This window comes from Lepisma saccharinum, chromosome 5 (genome assembly GCF_977018435.1).
Source record: "Lepisma saccharinum chromosome 5, izLepSacc3.1, whole genome shotgun sequence".
Lineage (NCBI taxonomy): Eukaryota > Metazoa > Arthropoda > Insecta > Zygentoma > Lepismatidae > Lepisma > Lepisma saccharinum.
The window spans coordinates 7,406,468-7,426,063 of record NC_139233.1 but is presented as its reverse complement, the minus strand read 5'-3'; the positions used below and the strand labels follow the sequence as shown (position 1 = coordinate 7,426,063).

At 38.7% G+C, this 19,596-nt stretch overlaps 1 protein-coding gene across 1 annotated transcript in view; it reads left to right on the top strand.

Annotated features, from left to right (window-relative positions):
- The window catches only part of LOC145987637 (WD repeat-containing protein 70), a 52,891-nt gene that overhangs the window by 18,503 nt on the left and 14,792 nt on the right, over positions 1 to 19,596 (top strand). The window contains exons 7-11 of the mRNA XM_083122094.1: positions 674 to 851; positions 4,684 to 4,868; positions 10,826 to 10,964; positions 12,395 to 12,541; positions 16,599 to 16,746. Of these exons, the coding sequence (XP_082978220.1) occupies positions 674 to 851; positions 4,684 to 4,868; positions 10,826 to 10,964; positions 12,395 to 12,541; positions 16,599 to 16,746 (797 nt within the window). The remainder of the gene's footprint in view (positions 1 to 673; positions 852 to 4,683; positions 4,869 to 10,825; positions 10,965 to 12,394; positions 12,542 to 16,598; positions 16,747 to 19,596) is intronic.

Sequence of the window (19,596 nt, the reverse complement as noted above, 5' to 3'; positions counted from 1 at the left end):
TGGTCCCAACATAGCACAATATTATAGAATTTTCCTCTATTTTACATAACCCCACATTTTAAGTTTTTTCAATTTGGTCCTCTGAAAAACGTAAACTCGAGGTTCCACTGTATTTTGTAGCAATAAAGTAGTGTTGCACAATACTACTTTGAACTAATACTGGTACATGTTCTATCACTCTTACTGATTTCCGTTGATATTGGTGCTTGAAGTTTGTAAAATAAGTTAAAATTGTTCAGAAAATTGATTGGTATTAATTCTTAAGCATTCCATTTCAATTATGTCACATGTGTTTATTAGAATTTTGTTCAAAACAGTCAAAGATTTACATCATAATAATAATTTAGCTGTTATTTAATTACGAATGTCATTCCTTTGGACAATTGCAAAGTAAATTAAAATTTCAAATTTTGCATAAGTTCTAGGATAATTAAACTCCGCAAATCACCTGCATAGCAATTTTATGGCTCCTGCGAGATAACCAGACTCCGAAAAGTATTGACTGGTATCAGTGAGTAAATCCCAGGCACACAGCACTTTGAAATTTAAATTTTACATAGAAATCTATACTCGGCTCATTGTTTGCATTTGTGCATCAGTGGCATAGTATGTTGCAATTTTTGTCTTACTCGCTCAATTTCCCCATGCTCTGATTATGCAATGTTTATTCCAGCACGTTGCGTTTATGGGACCTGGAGACTCCATATCGGCAGAAAAATGTGATCAAAGCACGAGCGCAGAACGGGTTGAAGACCATTCCAACTGCTTGTACTTACAGCCGAGATGGGAATCTGGTGACTGCAGCATGCGCAGATGGATCAATCCAGATGTGGGACCATCGAAAACAGTTTGTGAGTATTCTTGTCCTAAGTATCATTCTGTGTTCTGTAAGGCTGGGTCGATACCAATGCTGATAAATCGATATTGGCTGATATCAGTGGTATTGGTTGAAATTTATGTACTGATACCAGCCGATATTTTTCCGACATTTTGTTCTTTCATGGGATTCACAAGAAAGCCATGTCACACTTTTGTGGAGTCTAATTATGCTGAAAAATTATGCAAAATTTGAACTTTCTCTTTATTTTGCACGATTCCGATTAGTAATGCACCAATTACTTGTAAAATACACAAAGAATGGCGAGTTGATTTTATGAATTTAAAGAATAGGTGGATGACGTGTTATACATATCCTACATATGACAGTTCAGTTTACAGTCGTGATAAGAAAAACACATTAATACATGCAGCATGAATCATCTTACACTTTTCTCAGTGTAATGATTGGCCAAGAATAATTTTACCCTCTGTCCTATTCATTGTTATGGCACTGAGTGGGCAGACATGTAAATAATAACCTGGTCTTTCCTTTGAAATTATATGTTAATATGTCTTTAGTAATGGAATTTTCTAACTAATGTTGCCGACATCTGTGGTAGAGTGATTACCACAGCATGCTGCAACACCAACGATCTCAGGTTCAAATCCCTGCCTGGACATAGGTGTTGTTTGTGTATCCTTTCATCAATATCCTTGCAATTAGCCAAAAATCCCAGTAAAGTGACATAAAATAACTTAGTTTAATTAATCAACAACTAATGTTGTCAAAGATATGAGGGTTTCAGAGCACAAGTGGTGTAACTCCATTTAAGACAATTTTGAGAAAAAGTCTGTTTAGCTGTTGGACAACAAACATAGTGGTGCCTCTAGAATTTTAAACAGGAGATCCTTACTTCTAGCACTGAAATGTTGATACTTCACAGTTCTAAGTTACACAAGTAACTCCATTTCCATAAAAAGTGAAGTTACACCACTCGTTATCTGAACCCCTCATATATGTTAGGTTTTCACAAGAGGCATGAAATACCATATTTACTCATGTATAATGCACACTTTTTTTTTTCAGAATTTTTGCCCCAAAAACTGTGGTGCGTATTATGCACGGAATAATTCGGACAGCCAACATTAAAACCATGCATGTTTTTACTATGTCACTGCATGTAACATGTATATATCAACAGGTGCAAATACAAATTACCAGTTGGATTTCTTTAGTAATAATAATTAAAAAATTAACACTACAAAAGTGAAATTTTGTGACATGGTAAAAAGCAGAGCTGCGCAATTCTGGCAGAATTTGAGCATGCACCTCCCATCACACCGGATGTGTATCAGCTGTATTTGTCAGGCAAGAAATAGTAGGAAATAATTTCCTGAGTGCTGCAAATCCATGACATAATTTTGATCTCACTTTCTTCTACTAAAGAATTAACAATGAGGTTGCAGAAACCAAAGCTTTGGGATGATAAACAATGGAAAGAGGGGGGATGTGGCATGGGTTTGTGACTCATTGCGTACACAAGACTATATTCTTCTCTTGGTCCACATAGCAACAGGTGACTCAATGAATAGGTATGATATCATTCGCTCTTAATCGACATAGCAACAGCTTTACGACCTACAACTAATAAAGTCATTTGTTGCAACTGAATTGAACTGTGCATTATAAACCAGACATAATTGTTTGTTCCTTTTCCCCATCAAAAACCAGGGTTCACATCGCATTACACATGCACATGCATTATATATGGGTAAATACGGTATCTGAAATATGTTGCCAACACATTGTGTAGAACATCATTCCTAGAGACCGGATTTTAAAGCCATGGATCATACCTAGTCATACCATAAATTCTGTTACAAAGTTTAGACAGGCATGGCAACACTGGTTGGCCTAGGTAACCCCGCAATGTTGGATCAAACAACAACCAGTATCATTGTGTTTGGCTGTGGTAGCAGAAAGGTGAATTTCACTGCGAGTCTAATGCAGTGGGGTGTATACGAGAACCATGTGGCAGTAATTGCACTGCACAAAGTTGGCAAATCACCATCGGACATTTTCAACACCCTAAAAAAGCTGAATATCAGCAGGATGTTCGTGCATCGGACCATCAACAGATACTGTGACACAATTGAGGACCTCCCCAGGAAAGGTAGACCTCAGAGCGTAAGGAGCCAGAAGCTCGTGAAAGCAGTGACAGCGTGGATTCGACGAAATCCTGTCAGGAAACAAGCAGTGATGGCTCGAGAGCTAAACATTTCGAAAATGTCAATGTAACGTGTGCTCCGAAGTGACCTAGGACTCCATGCTTATCGGCGAAGTACTGGTCACTTCCTCACTCCACAGCTTAAGGTCCAGAGGGAGCAGAAAACAAATGGTGGCCACAGGAGGATTCTTTTCACGGACGAAAAAATCTTCACGATTGAAGAGTCTTACAATAGTCAAAATGACTGTGTTTATGCCTCAACATCCCAGGAAGCTCGTGAAAACACACCACGGATCCTCAGAGGCCTCAGTGATGGTTTGGTGGGGGTTTCGGAGGATGGCACAACTGACCTCCACTTCTGTGAACATGGTGTGAAAACATCTGCAAAAGTGTACCAAGCAACAGTGTTTGAGCCACTTGTGAAATCGTTGACCCACCGGCTGATTGGCCCTCCAGCAGCCCTGACCTCAGCCCATTGGACTACAGGTTGTGGTCCGTTTTGGAGGGCATGGTCTGTAGGAAGACGCATCCAAACCTTGCGAGTGTCAAGCGTTCTCTTGTGAAGGCAGTGCTCGAGACCATGCGTGCTGCGATTGATGACGACTCAGAGACTTCGGGCCTGTGTGAAGGCCAGAGGTGGCCATTTTGAACAGTGATTGGTGCTCTGTGTTGGCAAGACCTGTATCTTTGTAACATCCAAATATTAATACATTAGCTTGCTCACTGTGCCTGTAGTTCATTATTAACTTTGTTACAGAATTTATGATATGACTAGGTAGAATAAATAACAACAGTGTTGATAATTATCTTCCACCAACAAGATTACATGGTTTTGACTTCCCTTTTTTCCCCTTTTTCAGCCTACATTCCTCCCCCCCCCCCCTTTTTAAGAAACTTCTTCCTTGGTCCCTTTATTGACAAGACATAAAATATTTCGTACGACTGTTTTTTCCCTGAACAAAACATTCAACATTTGGTGCATCTCAGAGGAAAGAAAGAACAAGTGTCTTCTACCTTACCTTCCCTCCATGAGTGTTGGGAGTATGTTGCAGCGATTGTTGAAACAAGCAATCTGGGCTGAGGCAGCAAGAAACGCATTGTAAGCGGCATGCCTGTTGGGTTGAAAGTGTACTTATCTGTTAGATTTAGACTTTTATTGTGAAGTTTTTGAGAATAGTTTTAATTTAACTGCGTGGCAGGCAGCGATGACAGTATTGAGGGTCAGTGAAATGGCGAAGCCAGGTAGAAGTGGCAGCAAGCTATGGAATGTGGTAAGCTGTTGCAAGGAAGATTTAATCAAAATGGATGGTAAGATTTTTTGCAGTACTTTACCTTCAAAAAAAGGAAATGACAAAGGACTGTAGTTTTTGCACTCCACTAAAAATATTATTTTTAATGAAAGCACAATATATACCATTCATATAAAAAAGGGATACATTATTATGAAATTTAATTACTTTATTTATAATTGTTTTTTGCAATAATTTACCCTTTTTTGTTCTTTTTAGAGGAAAATTTTTCCCTTTAAAATCTGGTCTGTAATCATTCCTGTCAATTTAGAAGAACTAGGTAAGATCTTGTAAAGCACTTTGAAGTTTTATTTTTGTACTTTTAACATGTGTGTATCCAATTTCAGGTGAATACGAGCATACTGCTTAGAAATGCCCATCAAAACGGATCAGAAACTTCGTGTGTCACTTTCTCTTATTTTGGAAACCAGTTGGCGACCAGAGGTGGGGATGACACGCTCAAACTGTGGGATCTCAGAAGCTTCAAGAAGCCATTAAACATTGCAGGGAATCTTTTCTCCAGATATGCATGGTAAGCTGTTAATCTTTCCTTAAGATCTTTATAAAGAGATGATGTCATACATATCAGCATGGGTTTCAACCAAGGTGGATTCATTTAAACCTTTAAAAAATTCACTGACTTAAATCACTTTAAACAAATAATTCATAGAATAAAGTACATAAGGATTTTGTAGGTATCAGAATCACTTTTGTTGCAATCATTTAATGGTGTTTATTAAATTCTAAGAAATAAAAAGAAAGGAAACAAAATACCATATTTATGCGTGTATAATGCGCACTTTTTCCCCATATTTTAGCCTCTCAAAACTGGGGTGCGTATTATGCACGGAATAATTCGGACAGCCAAAATGAAACCATGCATTTTTTCACTATGTCACTACGTATAACATGTATATATCTACATATTGTCTTTCTTGAGCAATAATAATTTTAAAAAATAACTTTTAAAAGCGAAATGGGCATTTTCCATGAGTTTTCACTTAGTATTGGAAAGTTTTGTGACATCGAGAAAAGCAGCACCATTCTGGCGGCATTCAAGCACGCACCTCCCGTCACACGGGAGGCGTATCAAGCGGTATTTTTCGCGGGAGAAATAACTACCACAAAAACTGTTTTCGCCTTAGAAACTGTCATGAACAGATGTGAGCGACTCCTAGTGACTGCATGTAACACATATACGTCAATATGCGTAAATAAAAATTATGCACGTGAGGTTTTGAATGTTTGCAGAAAATCATCGTAAACAATTGCGTGAAGCCATGCATGTTTTCACTGTCACTGCATATATCACGTATATATCAACAGGCACAAATACAAATTACGAGGTTGCAGTGGCATGCCAAGGATTGCCGAAAGGGAATGTTTTGACGAATCGAGAAAGTGGGATTCTGGTGGTATTTGATGACGCACCTCCCGTCACACGGGAGGCGTATCAGCGGTACTTTTGGCTGGAGAAATAACAGAAAATAGCTTTCTCAAAAATCTGAACTGTGAACTGAAACTGTCATGAATACCTGCTACCGACTCCTGCCAAATTGACCAGAAAAACCAAATGGAATATACATAGCATAGGTAGCATAACCTAATAAATATGTGAAGGTAAAATAATTACGTCAACACTTACCAAATAGAAATAACTACAGTCAACTCTCGATACAACGACTTTTCACAGTTCCCGGGAAAAGGTCGTCATTGGAATTTGCACCAATTTTCAGCTTAAACAGACAAAAATTCCTAAGAGATGGTAACACCATTTATCCTGGTAGTTATACAACCTGTTATGCACAGGATGCATGTTGAGAGAACATGAAAACTTTTTCACAAAAAAAGGATTTAAATGTTATTTTCTCTTAATTGTGCACAGTCGTTGCTCTTCCACGAAATTCTTACAATTCTAGTTCATGAGAAACCCGTTTGCACTGAGATCTACAAAAAGGAAAACAATCTCTCGCTTATTGCAAGCGAAACTCGAAGAATCTTGACACGAGTCACACTGACGCTAGCAAAAGTCTGAAGATAATCTGGCAGAATGAATGTTCGAGCATTGTCTATTACAAGATTAATTGGTAAGATAAGATCAACACAACCTTTCTAGGCACCAGACAAAAAAAAATCGGGGCTGTAAATTTCGTTCTGGTTCGACTGTCTAAAATATATCGTAAAAAAGTCACGTTTTCTTTGCTTCAACCAACTTCATATTCATCCCCCTCCCCCATTACAGGGAGCAGTACAAACTCTTCCTAAACTTGAATTGTAGTCCAGCCTGAAAAAGGAAACTTGCAACTTGCGATCTGTTTGCAAAAAATGCATATTCTAGGACACATTAAACAGCGTCGCATGGAATTGGATTTCACTTTAAACTGTATATTTAGTCCCGATCAGCCCATCAGCATAAAATGAACTCAAAACAAGTTTATGAAACCTGCGCATTTTCAGATATCAAAAGGGGAGATGGTTATTTATACGCACTTTAATCGACGCTTTAATGTTGGATTTAAGAGTATTCTCGATGTTAAACACCCGCTCCTCCAAACATTTTCCCCTTGAATAATGTTTCTTTAAATCAGACTCAACGTCCATTCTTACATTGAGCTTTTTTTTTTTTTTTTTTTGCTTGCACATGAATGGTTCTGAAGTGAAGCGGCGATTATATTGTGTGCATTTCCTTCCAACACTGCTGAGTCTTCAGGAAGTTTATTCTTGTGACAGATGCAAAATGAAATTTACAGTTAACAATGACCTTTTTCTTCGTGCTGGACGAGTTATCGCTGTTGCCGGCAAGAGACAGCTTTGCAGGTGCTAGACGAAACACTTCTGCTAGCTGCCACGTAAAAACAAGGAGACCGGCTGGAAGTTCGAGCAACAGGTGGTCGAAGAGAAAATCCTCAGCATTTCAAAGATAACGCAACTGTCAAAGACTGAACTTTTATCAGTAGTGTGAAGAAGAAAGAAATGACCCTTGCTTTATGTTATAACATGCAACAGACAATAATACAGGCAATATTTCCTATGCATACAACAGGAAAAAAAAAAAAAAAGAAAAAAAAAAAAAGGACGTGGATTCTACAACTATCACATTGCCGTGCACACCAGTGGCGGAGAATGAGCTGGGAAAGGGGGGAAGGTCACTTTTTTAAAAAAAAAATGTTGTATGGTTTTTGTTCGTTTTCAAGAATGTATCCAGAATTGGTTGCCCCATTTTAGACGTCAAAGGAAATGAGGGGTGCACTTCCAACCTCGCCTATAATCAGTCCGCAAGAAAATCATGTCTGAAACAATGCCCCATCCCGTTTGCTGACAGGGAGAAGGCACGGCACTCAGCCAAGGGAACACTTTTTTGGCAAACATTATGACATCAGGAAAACGTATGAAGTGGGAAACGGGAGTTATGATGCACGTAAGATCGTAGTAAACTTTTGCGGAAACCTGGATGACAACGCATTAAGTGGGTTCACGATCTTTAGTTGCCCTACGTGGCTTACATTATCTCTAACAGTTTTGCTTTTTTATGAAGTGTTACAGGGAACAAAGAACACGTTTTGAACGAAAGCGGTTACCGGAAGTTTTCTGCTACAAGGCCAAGAATTGTTCACTCACACGAACCTGCTGAACTCTAGGTCGGAGCTGGACAGATGGGCGAGACTTCCAGGCGCCACGCGTCTGTATTTTGGAACATTCCTGCGATCTTATCTCTCATTTCTCAAGGTGGTGTATTTATCGATGAAAGAGTTCGACCTGCCATACACATTGAGGAAGACTGCAATTCCAGCAGTAATTTCGGACTGCAACTGTCGCGGACCCTGTTCACCGGGAAAGACAATCACTTGCTGTCGAGTCTCGTAGCAAATGTCAGGGAATGCTCTGTACATGTATGGTGCCAAAAACCAGACACGCAATTTTAAATGCATTTTTAAAAAATTAAGAATACTGATTAAAATAAAAAAAAAAACATCAAAAATGATTTTTAAGTAAAAAAAAATGACTTTTATCCACCTCGTTTCAACCTTATTTTTTTTGGTTAATTCGAAATTTCACAAACTGACGTAAATGAGTACTAGAATGATTTCCGTGAAACTTACTTGTAAATGTTCTATTAATTTCGGTGACCTCTGCCACCATCCACTTTGGAAACTCGATGCTTCACTGTTGGGTTGACTTCCGGTTCCTGTTGTTTCCTTGCTTACCACCAGGAGCGCTGGTCTAACCAGTTCGTCTGCTGCGTGTGATAGGTTTGAGTTTTTGCAAAAGTGGGAGCCACTGTCGATGTTCAGAACTTGCATAATTGCATGTGTCTCTTTGATTTTTGTGTCAATCATTGTGTGCGCTGTATGCCTAACCGAAACTTTTTGGATCCTGTGTTTGTTAAACTTGAGGTGCTTTGCTAGTCCGGTAGTGGGTTGGGATTTTTTTGCATTGGGTAAGTGCGGTTGTATATATTCGTTGATGGATCTGCCAATGTAATGCGAGTTGCACTCACACTGGGCATCATGTACTCCCGGGTTGTCAAGTGGTGAAGGGAAATATCTCTTCTGTTTGCTTAGGACAATGGCTATTTTGTTCACTGGTTTGTGTGCGAGTTTGATGTCATACTGTTTCAGGGTCTTGGCTAGGTGGTTAAATGTAGTCTGGTGGTACTGGAAGGCAATCAATTTTGTTTTATTCCTGCTAGCTGGGTGGTGTTGGTTAGGTTGTCGCACCTGCATTTCAGCTTTGCTACACCATGTAGAGAGTTGATGTACTGTGTACCCATTTTGAAGTCCTATGTCTCTAACCATGGCAACTTCTTCCTTCAAATCCTCTTCACTTGAGCAGTGCGAGAAAGCTCTTAGGTAGAAGTTAAGCCATACATTAGCTTTATGTTTGGGTGGGTGGTTGGAAAGGGAGTGCTCCTGGTTTTCTGTAGACCGTGGTGGTGAAAAACATTCGTATGTACAAAATTATAACATTAGTTTAATATCGGGAAGCCATTCACATACACTGAATACATTGTTACCATGGCAACTAATAAATAACATGCCCTAAACACACATTCTTTCTCTTCTTTGTGTCAAGTGTCCATCAATGTACTGGTCTCTTTTCATCGTGCCATTGACTGGTACAAAATGTCCCAGCCCTTCATTGCTGAAACACACCCAAAACATCCTCACATGCTGTATTAGGGTCTGGCCGACCTCTGTGGTGGACTGGTTTGCACATCATGCTACGAGGTCCCGGGTTCAATTCCCGGTCTGGGTATGAGTGTTCTTGGCAGAAATGCAAAGTAAAAGAAACCAAATCAATCAATGTTTTAAATGTGCAGAAGTTGTTTACCCATTCTTTGCTTTACACACATATTGAACCCTCTACCCCTGCGCTTCAAAGTGGCTTTCATCAGGCATCATCAGACTTGCTTACCTAGACTCTAGAACAGATTTGACCCAGGAATTAGCCTTTACCTCCACATTAACACGTCAAGTATTCTCACTCATATTACCTCTTCTATTACCCCTTCTTTCCTCTCCTTCCCAGCCCTAACCTTTCCTGAAGTGCTGAAGTGTCCCAGGAACCTTATATCCTCCTGAAGTTTCCAGTAAAACCATCTCTGTACTGACGTCCTAACCAGTACGCCCACTTCCTGCTGGCACCAGCAAGATCACCACTCTTCTCATACTATCACCTTATTTCACCCTTGTCTCTATATAATTAGTCACATAGTTTTTTTTTCACTTTCTTTTTTTCTTTATTATTATTATTACTAATTCTCACAATTTAGACTTTAACTTATTTAATATCCTTCAAGAAATTACAATTGTTCTACTTCCCCTGTCATAACACATTATACCTTTCTTCTATTACATACTGATAAATATGTATAACTTTTATTTTATTGCACTACTAGCACATAACACTTAACTGTAAACCAAGCCGAAACAATCTTTGTCCACATTATCCATGAGAGTTTAACCAGTAGTGGGTTATCACCTCAAACATGTATAATTGAAACCATCAATAAAGAAGGAGGGGAAAAAAATGGGCGAACCGAAATTCAACGGATCTGACGGTTTATTTTAAAGGCACCAGGACACTAAGCGCATACCCCTGAAGCATGCGGGTGGAGGCTGGCCATCTTTTCTTTTCTCTATCTGAACATTTAAAAGTCTTCTATTGTCCAATCACGATGAGATCTTGCCCTTCTGTGCAGTTCTCTTGGTAGAAGGCATTTCTTAGGAGGTTTGTAGTGCCTGCACCAATACAAAATTTAGTAGCCATCTCTCTTTGTGTTACATAAACTAAACTGGACTAAAGGTTAGATTTTGATGAGTGAAACACTTGCGTTATTTATTAATTGAAGATGACAAACATTGTGCAGATTGTAATTAATGTAGTTATTTATTTTCCAATGTTTGTCATTACTGGACATTCAATTTGCTTATTGCTTTTAGTAAACCACATTGCCTGCATTGACAAGTCCTTTCATTGTCTTTTCAGTACTGACTGCACCTTCAGCCCTGATGATACAATGCTTGTCACTGGAGTTTCACTAGCAAGAGGCGAAACAACTGGGAAGCTGATATTCTTTGACAAGGAGTCATTTGAGAGGGTCAATGAGATTGAAGTTTCCAACTCAGTAAGTGAATATTGTATTTATGTAAATTTTATCACGTTAACTGCCATTTGAGCTGTATTTAACTTACGCTAGTTTCAAGCCCGGGGCCTCATGAAGCGTATTTGACTCACACATCTCTTTATCTTGGGAGTCTCGTAGTGGACAGGCAACTCACGCTACCATGTTGTAACATACATGTTACTTGAAGAGTGCTCTGTGAACCAAAGTTTGCTGATGGTTCGTGAAAATCTTATTTATTGATACTGCTATTGTTATATTTAATATGAACAATTTAAAAAGCATGGATCAAATGAGTAGATATGGACTTTGACTTCTTTTCTATTTATTTTTGCCTTTAAATTTCACTAAAATCTGACAAGTAAACAAAAAAAAAAAAGAAATTTTCCCCCTCATGAAACTGTTTTAAATTTTTTCCCGATTGTGCATTTGACCTTGAATTTTTTCTGGCTAACTCCTTGAACAATATCGGTACAGTATAGAGCGACCACAAGGCAAAAACCTTGGATGAAAAGTCCAGCTTTCCCTTTTTCCATTCAGCTCGGGCCATAAGGAAGCATGGTACACACACCCCTCCCCTCCCCCTCCCCTCCTCGTGGGAGTATGGTGCACAGGAGTTGCGGGTCTGTGCAGGTTTTTTTGCTTGTGGTTCCACTATAGTAGGTATACAACAGTCATGTTACAAATAACAAAAGACTCGATGCTCAAAAGAAAATAACTATGCTGTGAGCCAAATATAACTCGCATGGTGTGCAGCATAATAATTGATTCTAGTGCCATGTGAGTTGCATATGACTCGTGCACATAAAATAATCATCCTTAAACATATTGCTTTCAGTGTTTTTTTTTATTATATTCTCGTAATAAAACATCATGACCCCAAGGGGAAAAAATTCTACCGTTGCAGCCAATGTGTTAATCTATCGATGTCACCAGTGACACATATTAGTCACATCATGACTCATCATGTGTAACAAAAAAAGAAGGAAAGACTGTAGAGCAAAGTTCCCACTTATCCTGAAGCACCATCTGATGTATTTGGTGAAATATTATATGCTACATCATGATAATTTACTGACAGTATTTCACATTCGTCTGTCTTTTTATCAAGATCCAGAGTTAATATATGCTACTGACTCTCAGTGCAATTATAAACATGTACATATAAGATTAAGTTGAAAAGATTCTCTCGAGCTATTGACCAGGTGAGATGAAGCTCTCACATCTCATATTCAGGGTAGAAGTGCAGCGCTGAGCATCAACCCATTGTATATGTATTTGGCGGTGGAGGTTCCTAGTGAAGATGGTGGACCAGTTCGGAATTGTGTCTGCTGCTCTGGTTGAGCAGTGCAGATGCAGCAGACATGGCCCCCGATTGGTCTGCCATCTTCACTGGGAATTTAATGTTTAATTCTTTTCTTCTTTTTCCACAGCATGTGATCCGATCGTTGTGGCATCCGAAACTGAACCAGCTATTTATCGGGTGCGGAGATGGAGCTGTGAAGGTTTATTATGACCCAAACAGAAGTATGAGAGGAGCCAAGCTTTGTGTTGTCAAAACAAAGAGAAAGATGAAGCAGGTGAGCTCCTTCTTGATGCATGTATACACAGTGCAAGTATTTACTAGGCAAGTTAAAAATTATCTGCACTTTTACATAAATTTCTTTAGGTTGGCCACACTGCCTTCAGTGCTTGCGTGTTGTAAGGTGGTATTCTTGTGATCACGTGGCGGAGGTTTTATCTTAATCGCTCCATTTTTCTTTCTTTTGTTACATTGTAAACATGGTACTCCACTGCTAATGTGCATGAAGGGAAAACAGAAAAAAAACAGAGATCGGTGATCTGAAGTTTGTTGTGAATGATTTCGCACACAGAAATCATAACTAACAATCTCATGCCCAGAATTTTGAAACAGGGAGGTGTATGCTTTTTTTCTAGTAGTCTGTGTTCATCTTGCCATCTTATCCCGCTTTGTCGTTCTTTTTTTTTTTTATTAGGAATACAGGGCCAAAGAGGGAGTTATAGCCCCCACCATCTCCCCCCTCCCTCCTCCTTGGGCACTGATGCTTAACTTGCAGAGAACATGCCACTTCATCGACTGCAACATGTTGGTTTGTCAGAATCTTCTCTCGAGCTTGTTGAATCTTACTATGGAGGTTGATGGGCATCCTGCTACCGCTTTGTGCTTCCCGTTTGTGTAGTTATTTTTAAACATCTCGATCCACTCATACACCTCTATGCAGTAGAGCACTGTCCCCGCATTGTACTGAAAGCCTGCAATGAATTTCAGCCCCTGACACACGGATCACTGATCTTCCTTCTTCCTTCGTGCACACTATCAGTGGAGTGGCCATTTTTATTCTGTAACAAAAGAAAGAAAATTGGAATGATTAAGATCAAACCTCGGCCACGCAACCACAAGAATACCACCTTTTAGCATAAGAGTGCTGAAGTCAGTGTGGCCAACCTAAGGAAAATTATGGTGAATGTGCAGATAATATTTGACTTCCCCTCGTTCACACTAATGCAACCAGGTTGGAAAGAGGGTAGCCATGGATTAAATTAACTGTAGGGCCTCCTAAATGCCAAAGTGGGAATGGTGTCTTTGTGGAGGGACATTGCACAGAGGTTTAGGTTGCACTTTAAACTGTAGGTCTGCCCATTGAACTATATATAACTGGAAGGACTTCTTTACGTTGCAAAAGTGACGCCATTCTCTCACTTAGTTACGCCAGAAAAGTGTGGAAGAAATGCTGAAGTAGACAAATTTTTCTATGGTGGCAAATGGATTTTTACGACTGATTATTTACAAAATAAAAGCCATAATTTATGAGAAAACATTACGTCACTATAGTCAAACACAATTGGTTTTCATATTAATATAACATTATCAGTGTTCATGATGGATGCGGTAAACGAAGTTTAACATCTCCGCTCCAGATGCCGTACCCTTAGTGAATGAAGAGAAAGGGTCTTTGAAATTAATAGGATTTAATCATTAAATTGTGCAACGAGGAAATACAAAATTTCACGTAAGTAATAATATCAATGTATTTTTAAAAACTTCTTGGTAAAAGTTGATTAATATTGAGAATTCCATAGCTGTTGTTCGCATCGTATTATTAATTGTTACAATATTAATGTTGATATCAGAGCGATACTATGAGCACGATTGGGTTAAAACCATCGAAGAAATGTTGGGAAGAAAAGAAATATAGAGTTTTAGTACACAGATTCATATTTATTTATTTATAAATGCGACACTACATGCAAATGTCTTGGCCTTCCTACAGGTCTCTTACCATCAGGTTTCCCAACAAGAATCCTGTAAACTCCTCTTTCCTCTCCCATTCGTGGCACATGGCCTGCCTATGTCCAAGATGAAGATGGAGGGTTAACGTTGAGATGGACCTAATGGAAATCTGTAGGGATGGAAAAGAGTATACAGATCTTGCTCAGGATAGGGACAGATGGAAGGCCTGTGTTGCTGCAGCCATGAACCTTCGGGTTTAAGAAGGCTAGAGAGTTAGTTAGTTAAATGCAAATGTCAGCTCATCGTGTCATCCAGCTGACAGCATCAAACTAACAAGAACTGCAAATGCATGAAAAGAAAATAATAATTAAAAAGTATGGAATAGATTGAAATGTACACCTATATGTGAGACTAAATTTTGGTTTCATGTTTATGCGACCGCGATAGACAATTAGATATAAATTTAGCTCATGATATATTGATTAAATTTCATAAAATGAGAAAGGTGAAGCATATGGGCCAGTGCGTGCAAGGAACTACATGTAACAAAACCCAAACCTAAATCTAGACATTAACCTGACAGGACATGTGTTTTTCTGCTAGGACTTCCGGATGCATGCTGGATAAATATTAACTACAAGTAAAATTGCTTCATAAATCCGAAAAATAATTTTTGATACCATACAATAATAATACCAGCTTTGATTAAAGCAATGTTATTAGGTTTTAACATATATTTATGTAAAATTCCAATATTACCGTCATCAACTTTCTATAAATACATTTAGGCAGAGTATAAACATATTTTAAGAATGATACTGAAAAAAAGCAGACACCCTAGCAATTATCTACACGATTCGTACATCCAAATGCTGAACACGACTGTACCATGTTCAACCGATTAAGACTGGATAAATTAATCAAGACAACACGTGCCAAGTGTTAATAGGACATTCATTTATAGCACTGAATGCATAAATATGGTTAAATTGTTTCTTTCTTCTCTATTCGAAGGCAAAAAGGAGAGTAAATTTACGTAAACTTGTGGGATTACCACGTTTTCTTCCAAACTTTCCTGGAGGAACTAATCACAAAAGTAGCTTCAATTTTTGTCGCCGATCAGCATTGCAACGAGCATTCCAGTTATATATAGTTCAATGGTCCTGCCTGGATGACCGAAAAATTGTGTCAAAAACAAGCTTTGACTTTTGAAAGTAACTCTAACTGGCTTGAAATCCCTTGAGTTTCAGAATTTTTTTACACTGTGAATTTGTGTAAATTCGGTGTCTATTTATTTGGAGGTGTGAAAAATTTAGTATATATAGATGTGAAAAAGAAAGTTCACACTATAAATTCATAAGAAGCTATCATAACTGGTACTTTTGGTATCAGAGGAAAAGAAACAAGTGTCATTTTTATTTTAGATGCAGTTTGTATTTATTTGAAACATACATGTACATGTGGTATGTTATTACTTACATAGAAACAGTACAACACAGCACTGCATTAAATTCCTAAAAGTGGACTCACTGAATTTGGCATTTTCCCACATTATACAGTGAGTCTTCATGATGCTACTAACTCTCTAGCATTCTTGCTTTATAGATGCAGCAACACAAGCCTTCATTTGTTCCCATCCTTGGCAAGATCAATCCACTCTTTTCCATCCTTACCGATTTCCTTTAGATCCATCTCAACGTTATCCCTCCATCTTCGTCTTGGCCATCATACAGGTACCTTACCATCAGGTTTCCCAACAAGAATCCTACAAACTCTTTCCTCTCCCATTCGTGTCACATGGTCTGCCTATCTAAGTCGTCTTGATTTAATTATTCTAATAATATCTGGACACGAATACCTATTATGCATTTCTCCACTAACCTGTCATGATGCCAGAAGGTCAAAATGTAAAAGAAATGAATCCCTGCTTTTATATTTCCCACATTTTAAGTTTTTCCAGGTTTGTTTCTTGAAAAACAAGGTTTCGCTATTAATATCCCCTCTGCAAAGTCTTTTAAGTAATAAATTGAACATTGGAGTCTTCTTTAAATACCAGTTTCGATCAGTTGTATGGCTAATTTTTATACATTATTTTGTATGATTTTTCTGCTACTTTTTGGCTAATTTTGACAATGAAGATGAAAGTGATGAAGGAACACTTACAAATATCACTCATGCTAAGGCTGGGATTCAAACTCAGAATACATGACATCATAGTGCACTATGCTAACCACTCTGCCAAGGAGGTTGGCATATTCGTTGTGCTCTTTGTACCATACATTTCCAATATTTTGTTCTCTGTGTGCACGGATTTCAGTCTGTATCCACATTTTTCAATACTTTTATGCAACCTTTTGATCCACGATGTTTACTTGCCTTGATAGATGGAAGTTGTAGCTGCCCAGCAGATCATCACTCCCCATGCATTGCCAATGTTCAGGCAGGAGAAGCCAAAGTCAATTCGGAAGCAGATGGAAAAAGACCGTCAGGATCCTGTGAAGTCACATCGACCAGATCTCCCCATCACAGCAGGTTGGTTGAAGCAAATAACTGCAGAATTTCAATAATGTAGACTAAAATAACATTGTTGCAGTCATGTAGATGAGTACTGGATTAGAAAAGCATGGTGTTGCACATTTCACTGTTTCGTAGCTACTAAAGTTGCATTGTGTGTTGTTCAACAACACCGAGTCATGACCCTCCCCACCATCATCAGCTAAACTATAAACTACAGTGCTTTTAAAAATACCATGTTCCTCTGCTGAACCCTGTACCTTCTAAACTGCAGTATTTCATATACTCGGCCCATTCCACAGCCACGGTGCAGTGCAGTTTTTATAAATGATTTTGATTTTTTTCCTACATGTGTTGTAATTTGAGACTTTCTGTACATTATGGAATAGGATTGCATATGTGTATACAAATTTCACACTATGATAGCCGATAGGGTCGTAGGTCAATATTTTCTGCATGACACCATGAATGGTGAACACTACCTAACAATGTTGCAAGGGTATGTTTGGCCCATCGTTATCTCCCGGGTGAGCTTGTTTTCATGCAAGACCCTTTGCCCTTTGCACTTACCATACGAGCTTGGTTGGAACACAATTTTCCTCATGCCCTGTGGGGCTGGGCAAAAGAGGAAGTGTACAAGACAAAACCCTGCACTGTGGAAGAATTGGAGGTATTGATTTGGGATGTTATCACAAACGCCCCGAAGGAATTCCTACAGAAGACCGTGAATGCCGCCGGTGCCTACATTGAATTCTGAGTTTGTACGTGTGTGATCCTATTCCATAATGTATATGTACAGAAAATTTCATTGAGATTGCTTAAATGTTACAAAAATTATACAGCAAATTTTCAATGCCAAGTTACTTGGGGGTTGCGGGGGCGACTGAAGACGACCCTAGGTTTATCCCGAAAGATGTCCCTGGTGTCAGGATCACTGTGCAGGATGGGAAGGAGGGAGTGGAGAGTATGTCTGATTTTTGTAATATGGGAGGGGGGGGTGGTATTGGGTGATCAGAGGGTTGGTTGGTGTGGTTGTGGGAGGTGGCTCTTGTGATTTGTTTGTTTGTTGATGAGGGTGGAGGGGTAGCCACAGTTGGTTAGGGCTAGGTGTAGGCGTACGTTGTAGTTTTGGCAGGATGAGTGGGATGAGTTGAGGCATTGGCGTCTGAGGGCTAGGGAAAATGGGATGAGCTGGAATAGTTGAGATACTGGAGGTGGTTGGTCGGTTTGATATGTATGGATGTTTCCAAGTGGTCTCCCACAATGTGGATGTCCACATCTAGGAAGGTCACTTGGTCTTTGAAGTGGAGCCAAGTTTGGAGAACACCACTTCTTGGTGCAAGAAAGGTCTCTGGTCACTGTCCGACTGCTGCTCTTGCAGATAAGCTTTCAGACTGGCAAAAAGGTGCAAGATCTGTACCAGCAATGACCAATCCATCCTTGCATTCTCTTCAAGTCTTGCAATGTGATGTTGCAATTTGATGTTCTAATTTTGTAACTCATTTTCTGATTAACTCTGCAGTTGGAAATTCCTAGATAATTCTGAGGCTCATCCCTCCAATCCAATTTATTCTCATCTTGAAATTTTCAGAACAGGATGAAGTTTGCCAGCAAACATACACCACGCAGTGTACTAGATTAACACCTGGCTCACAGCTGAGTTGATAATTGGACTGATAGCATCATGTTTAATCATTTCTTGAATGTTTTCATAATCTCAGAGTGGCTACTCACCTGAATTCTGGGAATTATGCATGAATTATTGGCTCTGGTAATTATGTGTGAATTCTACATGAATTTTTCTCCATAAACATGAAAAATTGTAACTTTTATTAATCCATATGAATTCATACATTTACAAATGCTCCGTGGCAAGTTTTTCACAGTTCAGGTTTTATTTTTATCGAGGTGGCAAGAGACAGCTGCATGGAAAATAAAACAGAATTCTCCCAATGTGTTTAGTTTGTTAGTGTCCTTTGCAGAACAATCTATCTGACAGGCAGAAGGTAGATATCATGAAGTTCATTAGGTAAATTTGAGTTTGAAGTTCTTATACAGTTAACAACTTTTCATAGATTAGTATATTCCTTGACATTTGTGACTTGTGTTTGTATAAGTAATTCGAGTCTGAGTATGCTAAATGGCAGATGTAAACTCCACACCTTGAACTGAATATTTCAAATAATTTAAATACTGTTTAATTAGAATTTCTGGATACATTGTAATCACACAGACCCTTTATATTGTTAATTTATTAGTGTGTGTGTGTGTCTGTGGAGAAGCAGTAATGTGTAAAGCATGGACCCTTGAATGTTTGGAGAGCTTGCCTTGAAAACCGGGAATTACACTTGAATTTTATTAGTCCTAGAGTGGCCACCCTGCTTTATTACAGTAACTTATAGTTCTTGTCCTAAAATTCACAGAAGTCTGTTACTTGACATTCTAAGAATCACTTTTATTAGATTGTCAATCACCAGCCTTCTGTGAATACTGTGGCAATGATTTGCCAAAATCAGTAGACAAATAAAGTAAGTTTTTGTTTTTCAGAAAGTTATAGTGAATTATTATATTTATGCAAGAGAAGAATTTAACCACGTTTGTGGCATGGATTTAAATGGAACCTTTTTTTGTGATCATTCTAAAGTAGTTCATTATTTTAAACCAGGGAGACCGAAAGTTGTAATGATTTAATTTGCAATGTTTTCGAAACCTAATAAGTAAACCTCAGATTTTAGGTGAAAAGCCCATTTTTCCTTTGCGGGTAAATAAGAAACAACAAGTTACGTCGCCGCCTCATTGAAAAACACAACAAAGGAACTTTTATAGAGCCTGAAATAACCTACTTTGCTTGTTCGAACCTATTGCACC